Source organism: Triticum aestivum, chromosome 1D (assembly GCF_018294505.1).
Source record: "Triticum aestivum cultivar Chinese Spring chromosome 1D, IWGSC CS RefSeq v2.1, whole genome shotgun sequence".
Taxonomy (NCBI): Eukaryota; Viridiplantae; Streptophyta; class Magnoliopsida; order Poales; family Poaceae; genus Triticum; species Triticum aestivum.
The window spans coordinates 103,987,127-103,996,237 of NC_057796.1; the positions used below are offsets into that span (position 1 = coordinate 103,987,127).

General features: G+C 45.2%; 1 protein-coding gene across 1 annotated transcript in view; it reads right to left on the reverse strand.

Moving 5' to 3' along the window:
* Window positions 1-1,285: 1,285 nt before the first annotated feature.
* The window catches only part of LOC123180585 (probable flavin-containing monooxygenase 1), a 14,574-nt gene continuing 6,748 nt past the window's right edge, over window positions 1,286-9,111 (reverse strand). Inside the window, exons 2-5 of the mRNA XM_044592660.1 lie at window positions 2,583-2,820; window positions 2,316-2,491; window positions 1,877-2,229; window positions 1,286-1,785 (exon numbers count right to left, since the gene is read on the reverse strand). Of these exons, the coding sequence (XP_044448595.1) occupies window positions 1,434-1,785; window positions 1,877-2,229; window positions 2,316-2,491; window positions 2,583-2,820 (1,119 nt within the window). The 3' untranslated portion in view covers window positions 1,286-1,433. The remainder of the gene's footprint in view (window positions 1,786-1,876; window positions 2,230-2,315; window positions 2,492-2,582; window positions 2,821-9,111) is intronic.

The window sequence follows — 9,111 nt, forward strand, 5'->3', positions numbered from 1 at the left end:
TGAGGAAGCACCGGGGGGACGAAAAGCCCCACCTGAATATATTTCTCATAGCTGCATAGCAGCAGGAAAAAAAACCCACGGCGCAGGGGGAACACAAGAGTTGAGTTTTCAGATTACAGAAGAATCACAAGTTCAGGGATTCTAGGTAGGTGACCCAGGCCAGCATGCCTCCTTGTTCATGGTTTTGCAGTCAAAAAGACCAAAGCATAAGATCGGCAGTAGCAGAACGTACAGCAGGGCTGATCACCGGCCTGTTCCCGCGGAAAACGACGCCGTGGCGATGATTCCAGATGGTCCACAGGAGCAGCAGGCGCACTGTGTCCCAGTGCAAGGCCGGCGCCGGCGCAGGCGGCCGGACCTCCCTGATGGAGCAGCAGCTCACACCGTCCCCGACCCCGACGGCGCCGCCATAAGTGGGCGACGCGGCAGCAGTCAAAGAGGAGATGATGCGTTGTTTCCGAGGACCTGTAGCAGAGCTCGCACCGGTCCTCATGCCGGAAATGTTTCCTGAGCAGGTTCGCCGTTGAGTGGACGCGGTCCCGGGCCACAAGTCACCCGAACAGCCGCACTCGCGGGTCGCGGCGGCACGGCGGCCTACCAGATAGACTCCTGTACAGGACAACGCTCGCCGGTGAAGGTAAGAAGTTTGTACACCTGAGGAGGAAGTAGCTTTGCCGTCGATAGACTTGACGAGGGAGCGGTCACCATCCACACCGGCTGTCGCAGTGGCAGCAGCTTCAGAAAGATGGGAGAAAAGCGCCTGTTGAGAGGGCCGCCCTCCGCACACCAGCTATCAACCCAGAATGTTGTCCGAGCCAGTGGCGGAGCCAGGAAATATGTATTAGGGGGGCCAAGTGCTGCTAAAACAAGTTAGGGAGGGCCAAATTATAGCAAAATAGATTTTCAGCAGCAAAAGATTACTAATTATGTCACTGTTCATAGCAGATTAGCAGCAAAATCCGGATGTTAGGGGGGCCACGGCCCCTGCTGGTCTCCCCTGTCTCCGCCACTGGTCCGAGCACCGTCTATGGATGCGAACGCAAGATAGGTCGCAGTAGAGAGGGAGCAGGGTCGTGGGCGCCTTCCAAACGGCCGACGCGAGGGCGCGCTTGTCGTCCACGTTGTGGTATTCTCACCAGAACCACACCGCCCAGGCCGAGCTCCGCGGCTGGTGTAGCCGATGTAGAAGTTTGACAAGCAGGCTGGCATTCTAGGCTGCCAGCTCGCACACCCCAAGACCAGTAGTGATTCTTTTTTGAGTGGGAACATAAAGGTAATGTGTTCATTATATAAGATTTACATGGGTATGACATACTATATTGCACCAGTTGTATCACAAAGTGAGTACCGAATACCGAATGTGAACCGTGCAAGAATCTGAACAAGCCAGGACGTGTACATAACTGCGATGAAAATGCAAACACAACACATTCTTATTTGGGGTGGAGGTTGACATAATCACCAGGACCATAAACCTCCGACAACTCTGCGAAAAAGCCGTTCTTCCTTCTAGGATTGCACCCCATATCCTTGCATAGTTGGTCGTTGTACCAAATGTTAAGGATTCCAATGCAGGACCTACGGAAGTAGCCACGAGAATAGCTTTTCATGAACTTGTCCCACTCAAGGACATCCCTTTGCATTGCTTGAACAGATGGTAATCTAAAGCCACCATCCATGAAGTGTGTTAGCCACTTGACCCGAAGTTCTGTTGTGTACAGGTTTGCTAAGCTCTCTGAATATCCGATGACTGCGAGCTGCGGAATCTTAGGATGGATGCATTCCCTAAATACCAAAGAAACGAAAAAAAACATTATAAATCTGAAACTCGTAATTCATTAATATATACAGACAAATGTTAATGTGGTAAACAAACCTGTAAAGAGGCACAGTTGTGGATGTTGACCCAATCGCAATCTTCTGAAAGTATTCTGATGTGAACATATCCTTGATCTTCTGATCCCCCTTGAATCCAGTTCCAAAGATCACTATATCGCTTTTTGTCGATGAAGATTCACCTTCAAGAAGCACACCTTCCTTGCAAAAGCTAAAGGTCTTGGACTTCTTGAGAATAATGCTACCTTCCTCTAGTCTCTTGTAGTGATCTTTGGGCGTGATGGCAATCAAGCATGTCACCAACGCCTCAAAAAGGCTATGGTCAGGTACCATGTCATACTTCTTCATTGGAATGGAGTAGTAGCTCTCAGCGAACTTTGAAAATATCCACCGCTGCTCATAGACAACATCTAAGAATTTAGTTGGAAAAAAATGCATAAATTGAATTCAAATAAGAGTGACATGTTCGGTTGCACTACCAATGGAGTCAAGGTGGTGGCCAAGAGGCTCAGGAGGAAACCTTCACCGGGCTTGTGAATAAGGAGTTCAGAGAAGCGGTTCAGATACAACTTTGATATGTGAACACCCCAAGCGTAGTAGTCAGGTATGATCCAATGCTTTGTTCGGACTATCATCGTACACGGTTGCTCCGTGCCTACGGTACCGAGAAGTATAACAAAATTCGTAAAGAACATAAATCGATGTTTAGTTAAGGAAATGAAAAGGCTTAATTTGCACACTCGTACCATTCACTTCTGCACATTCAGCAGCAATGTCGAGTGCTGATTTTAGGTACCCAACTACGGTCACACGCTTGCCCGCGATCATCTCCTTAGCTTTCGTGCTGCCCATTTTGGAATAGTCCATTGAGTGGATCACCTTCCCATCAAATGCTTCTGGACCTCTTCCGGGGGGAAACTCGGGTATGTTGGGCACACCACTAAACCTCCCAATGCAAAGGACCACGAAATCTACAACGTGTGTCTAGAGAAGAGAAAATATTAGGAACAATGTAAATCTAATAACCTTTTTTTTTGTACTATCCTAGGGTGGGTCATATAATTCCAGTATTATATACTCAAAACCAAGAGGCTAGATTAATTATGTATATGATTATGCTTTGATGTTCAGAGAGTTTGGATCTAAAACTAAGATTATCTATAAATAAGTCCCCAACAGTGAATGTACGTCTGTAATTTATCTTGATTGTTGAATTCTGTGACAGGTGGCATGCTGCATGCTATTTGTTTTTGTCGAACCCGCTATTTTAAAATCGTGTGGTAACTTGTCACTTTCAACTCGATCAAGTCGTACGTCATCAGATCTAAAATCGCACAAAATAATAGTACTAATAATGTGCAACCCTAAATCTAGAACACGGAAAATTAACATGATTTCTAACATGCAGCTATCTACTCCCTCCGTTCCGAATTACTTGTCGCAGGTATGGATGTATCTAGATGTATTTTAGTTTTAGATACATCCATTTCTGCGACGAGTAATTTGAAACGGAGGGAGTACTACTCCAGCTAGCAGCTACCGTGACGAACCAACAACCACTAGTAGAAAAAGGGTCAAATGTCAAGCACATTAGTGCCGGTTTGCTTTTGAGCCGGCACTAATGTGTGCATTAGTGCCGGTTCCAACGGCTAGCCAGCCACTTTCATTAGTACCGGTTCGTAGCCGACCTTTAGCACCGGTTCGTGCCACGGACCGGTACTAAAGTGAGTGGTGGCAGGATGTTGTCAGTCCGGAGCCCCTCCAGCACCTTTAGTACCGGTTCATGGCACGAACCGGTGCTAAAGGTCGTCCTACATAAACCCTTCGTCCACCCGAACTCGCTCTGTTCTTCCCCTTTCCCCTCTCCTCTCTGTTCTTCCCCTCTTTCTCTCGAGCTCATCACACATTTTGCCCAAAATTTGTCAAGATTTGAAGGCCCCCATTCATTCAAATGATCACAAAGGTTAGCAACTTTGTCCTTTCATCTCCCATTGCTAGATTAGCTCTTGCAATGCTTTGTATAGTGATTAATTTATGAGTTTAGTAATTTGGTAGAAAATATATGTGCTAGTATTTGATTTATATGCAATTTGTGGTCAAAACTAATACTTAGTTTGCATATGTAGGTGTGGTTTACTTAGTGCCTTCTAAATCTCCGTCGTAACCACAGTCGATTGCCCGCACCGTTCCGTCGCCGGCACCACCTTGTGGTGAGCCTCTTGTTCATGAATGTTTTACATTACCAAATTGATGTTTGTGTGATTTGGATATATAGTTACTCGTATAATTATCTTACCCGTACGTTGTTTGTTATACATAGTGCCATGGTTTTGATATCCGTCCCCGTCGGCCCTCGTCCTTGTTATGATTCGGATGTGGTATATTCTCTTTTAAAACTAGTTGTTGCATTTCGTGTTTATGACAAATTATGCCCATCAAGTTGACATAGATATTTTTGTCTAGGAGGTTTGTGAACCGGAAATTCCAACCGACCCTATTGTCGAGAGGTTAAATTTAGTTGAAAGAGAAAACGTGTATTTGAAAGAAAAATTGAAAAGAATTGAGGGGGAGAAGATGGAATTGGAGTTGCATGTTGCCGATGTCGTCGATGATCACAAGATCAAGATAGAGAAAATGCGCTTGAAGATTAGAAAGATTAGAAAATATGCCATTGATAGTGAGGCTTGGTATCATTATGTTGTTGGATCAATTGTTACCTTAGTTGCGATCTTGATCGCATTTGTTGTTGCATTTAAATTCTTTAGTTAGAGAGTTATTTGTTTGTTGCATTTAAGTCTTGTATGAACTTGTATTAATTTGGTCTATTCGGTGTTGTGTAATGAAGATGAGCCGACAATGGATGTACGATGACCGATGCTCTCCCGAGTTCATTAATGGCGTGCAAACTTTTCTGCTTGCGGCTGAGGAAAACAAGCGGGCGGATGGTTTTATGCCTTGTCCATGTTTAGTCTGTAAGAATGATCACAATTACTCTACGTCAAGAACCATTCACGTCCACCTGTTTAAGTCCGGTTTCATGCCCGACTATAATGTTTGGACCAAGCACGGAGAAAGAGGGGTTATGATGGAAGACAATGAAGAAGAAGAGGACGACAACAACTATCCTGGCCATGGGTTCCCTGAATACGATGATACAACAATGGGGGAAGAAGCTGAGCCGGCAATGCGGGAAGAAGCTGAAGAAGAGGCATCAGATGAGCCCGCTGATGATCTAGGTCGGGCCATTGCCGATGCAAAGAGAAACTGCGCAAGTGATTTGGAGAAGAAGAAGTTGCAGCGCATGTTAGAGGATCACAAGAAATTGTTGTACCCGAACTGCGAGCTGGCAAGAAAAAGTTGGGCACCACACTGGAATTGCTGTAATGGAAGGCAGAGAATGGTGTATCTGACAAATGATTTGGAAAGTTGCTGGTAATGATAAAGAATATGCTTCCAAAGGACAACGAATTGCCCAAGAGTACGTACGAAGCAAAGAAGGCCGTCTGCCCTCTAGGGTTAGAGGTGCAGAAGATACATGCATGCCCTAATGACTGCATCCTCTACCGCGGTGAGTACGAGGATTTGAACGCTTGCCCGGTATGCGGTGCATTGTGCTATAAGATCAGGCGCGATGACCCTGGTGATGTCGAGGGCGAGCGCCCCAGGAAGAAGATTCCTGCCAAGGTGATGTGGTATGCTCCTATAATACCACGGTTGAAACGTTTGTTCCAAAACAAAGAGCATGCCAAGGCGATGCGATGGCACAGAGAAGACCGTAAGAAAGACGGAAAGTTGAGAGTACCCGTTGACGGGTCGCAGTGGAGAAAAATTGAGAGAAAGTATGGGAAGGAGTTTGCAGATGACGCAAGGAACGTATGGTTTGGTCTAAGCGCAGATGGCATTAATCCTTTTGGGGAGCAGAGCAGCAACCATAGCACCTGGCCTGTGACTCTATGTTTGTATAACCTTCCTCCTTGGTTGTGCGTGAAGCGGAAGTTCATTATGATGCCAGTGCTCATCCAAGGCCCTAAGCAACCCGGCAACGACATTGATGTGTACCTAAGGCCATTAGTTGAAGAACTCTTATAGCTGTGGAATGGAACAGGTGTACGTGCGTGGGATGAGCACATGGGGGAAGAATTTGACCTAAAGGCCTTGCTGTTCGTGACCATCAATGATTGGCCTGCTCTCAGTAACCTTTCAGGACAGACAAACAAGGGATACCGCGCATGCACGCACTGTTTGGATGATACCGACAGTATATATTTGGACAATTGTAGGAAGAATGTGTACCTGGGACATCGTCGATTTCTTCCGAGCAGGCATCCCGTAAGAAAGAAAGGCAAGCATTTCAAAGGCGAGGCCTCGCCACCGTACTGGTGATGATGTACATGATATGGTCAGGGATTTGAAGGTAGTCTTTGGAAAGGGTCCTGGCGGACAACCTGTTCCGAATGACACTGACGGACGCGCACCCATGTGGAAGAAGAAATCTATATTTTGGGACCTGCCCTATTAGAAAGATCTAGAGGTCCGCTCTGCAATCGACGTGATGCATGTGACGAAGAATCTTTGCGTGACCCTGCTTGGCTTCTTGGGCGTGTATGGGAAGACAAAAGATACACTTGAGGCACGGGAGGACCAGCAACGTATGCATGGAAAAGACGGCATACATCAGGGTCATGCCAGCTACGCTCTTACCAAAGAAGAGAAGGAAATCTTCTTTGAATGCCTGCTCAGTATTAAGGTACCGTCTGGCTTCTCGTCGAATATAAAGGGAATAATAAACATGGCAGAAAAAAAGTTCCATAACCTAAAGTCTCATGACTGCCACGTGATTATGACGCAACTGCTTCCGGTTGCATTGAGGGGGCTTCTACCGGATAACGTTCGATTAGCCATTGTGAAGCTATGTGCATTCCTCAATGCAATCTCTCAGAAGGTAATCGATCCAGAAATCATACCAAGGTTAGAGAATGATGGTGCAATGTCTTGTCAGTTTCGAGTTGGTGTTCCCACCATCCTTCTTCAACATCATGACGCACGTCCTAGTTCACCTATGCGAAGATATTAGCGTTTTGGGTCCTGTATTTCTACACAATATGTTCCCCTTTGAGAGGTTCATGGGAGTCTTAAAGAAATATGTTCATAACCGTGCTAGGCCAGAAGGAAGCATCTCCAAGGGCCATGAAAATGAGGAGGTCATTGAGTTTTGTATTGACTTTATTCCTAACCTTAAGCCGATTGGTGTTCCTGAATCGTGGCATAAGGGCAGACTGGATGGAAAAGGCACGCTAGGAGGGAATCAAAAAATATGTATGGACGGACATTCTCGCACTGAAGCACACTACACAGTTATACAGAATTCCGCCTTGGTGGCTCCGTATATGGACGAACACAAGAATTTTCTACGCTCCAAACATCTGGAGCGGTCTGATGACTGGATTACACGTGAACAAACCAGGAGTTTCGCCGGCTGGTTGCAGACACGTACCATGCATGACGCCTCTATTGAAGATGACCTGTACTCGCTGTCCCAGTTACCATCTTCGAATATAATGACTTTCAAAGGGTACGAGATAAATGGTAATACATTTTACACGATCACCCAAGATAAGAAGAGCACCAACCAAAACAGTGGTGTCCGCTTTGATGCAACAACCAAGACGGGAAAGGAAACATATTATGGTTACATAGAGGAGATATGGGAACTTGACTATGGACGTGATTTGAAGGTCCCTTTGTTTCGGTGCAAATGGGTCAATATGACACGATATGGGGTAACGGAAGACCCGCAGTATGGAATGACAACAGTGGATCTCAACAATCTTGCGTATGCAGACGAACTATTCGTCCTAGCTAATGATGTGGCACAGGTTTTCTATGTGAAGGATATGTCTACCAAGCCGAGAAAAAGAAAAGATAAGGAAGCGAATGCATCATATGATGAGCCAAAGCGCCACATAGTTCTTTCTGGGAAGAGAAACATCGTGGGAGTGGATGACAAGACAGACATGTCAGAAGATTATGAAAAGTTTGATGAAATTGCTCCATTCACAGTGAATATTGACCCGAGCATCCAGTTAAATGATGAAGATTTTCCATGGCTACGGCGCAAAGGGACATACGCGAAGAAAAAGTTTCACACCCAAAGATCTGGGATGTGATCGGCTTCACTATCATTAATTTCTTCTATGTTTCACACCCAGGAGGGAATCTCTGTAATAGTTAGGGTAGTTATGTGTTTTGGCATTTGAAACGCGAAGAAATTTTATGTGCAAACAAATTCTTTCATGCATTTACTGATTTTTTTCAGCTAAATGACCCTGAAATTGAAAAGCATTTCAAATGAACTCAGAAAAGGTTGAAAGTTGGCATGGTATCATAATTTCACCCACATAGCATATGCAAAAAAGTAGAGAGGGTTACCGCAAAAACTGGATGCACTTCGTGTATAAAATGGACAATCTCTTTCGAAGTATCAGGGTTTCGGACGAAAACTCATCCGTTACAAAGGGATTTCATTTTTTAAATAACCTAAGCATTACCAAATTGAATATAGTGATAAAACACACTAATATTAAACATAAGAAAAAAAGAATCACTGAAAATCTATTTTCAAAGTTAAGTTATTCACAAACTAGTGATTCACACAAATTGCAAATAATTCAAAATGTAAACTATTCAAATTTGTAAACTACCGGCACTAACAGAAAGTTTGTAATTTTTTGTACCTAAAGCAAAAATATTCCCAAAGAAACTCTAAATATAGCAAAAAACAACTCAAAAATAAATAAACCAAAAATAAATAAAGCAAAAAATAAGAAAATAAAAAAGCCCACCTACTGGGCCAGAGCGGCCTGCATACGACTAGAAACTCAACCTGTAGTTGGGCCAGGATGCAGGCCCGCAAGCCCAGTAGGCCCACAGGCAGAGTAGGAGAGGTAGGCCCAGAAGGCCTGCTATTGAGAGGAGCTCAATGCAGTGCCCACGTCGGGGCTTATAAACTGGTCCTGGCGCTCCTCAACTAGCGAGGTGGGACTAAACTTCTGCGCCCCTCGCCTGGCAGCGCACACCCTTTAGTACCGGGTGGTGGCTCCAACCGGTACTAAAGGGGGGTCTTTAGTACCGGTTGGTGCCACCACCCGGTACTAAAGGGTTGCGCTTCCCGCCGCTTGGGCTGGCCAAATTTGACCTTTAGTACCGGTTGGTGGCTCCAACCGGTACTAAAGGCCCATCCTATATAAGCAGCACTTAGAAATTTCGTCAGTTTTC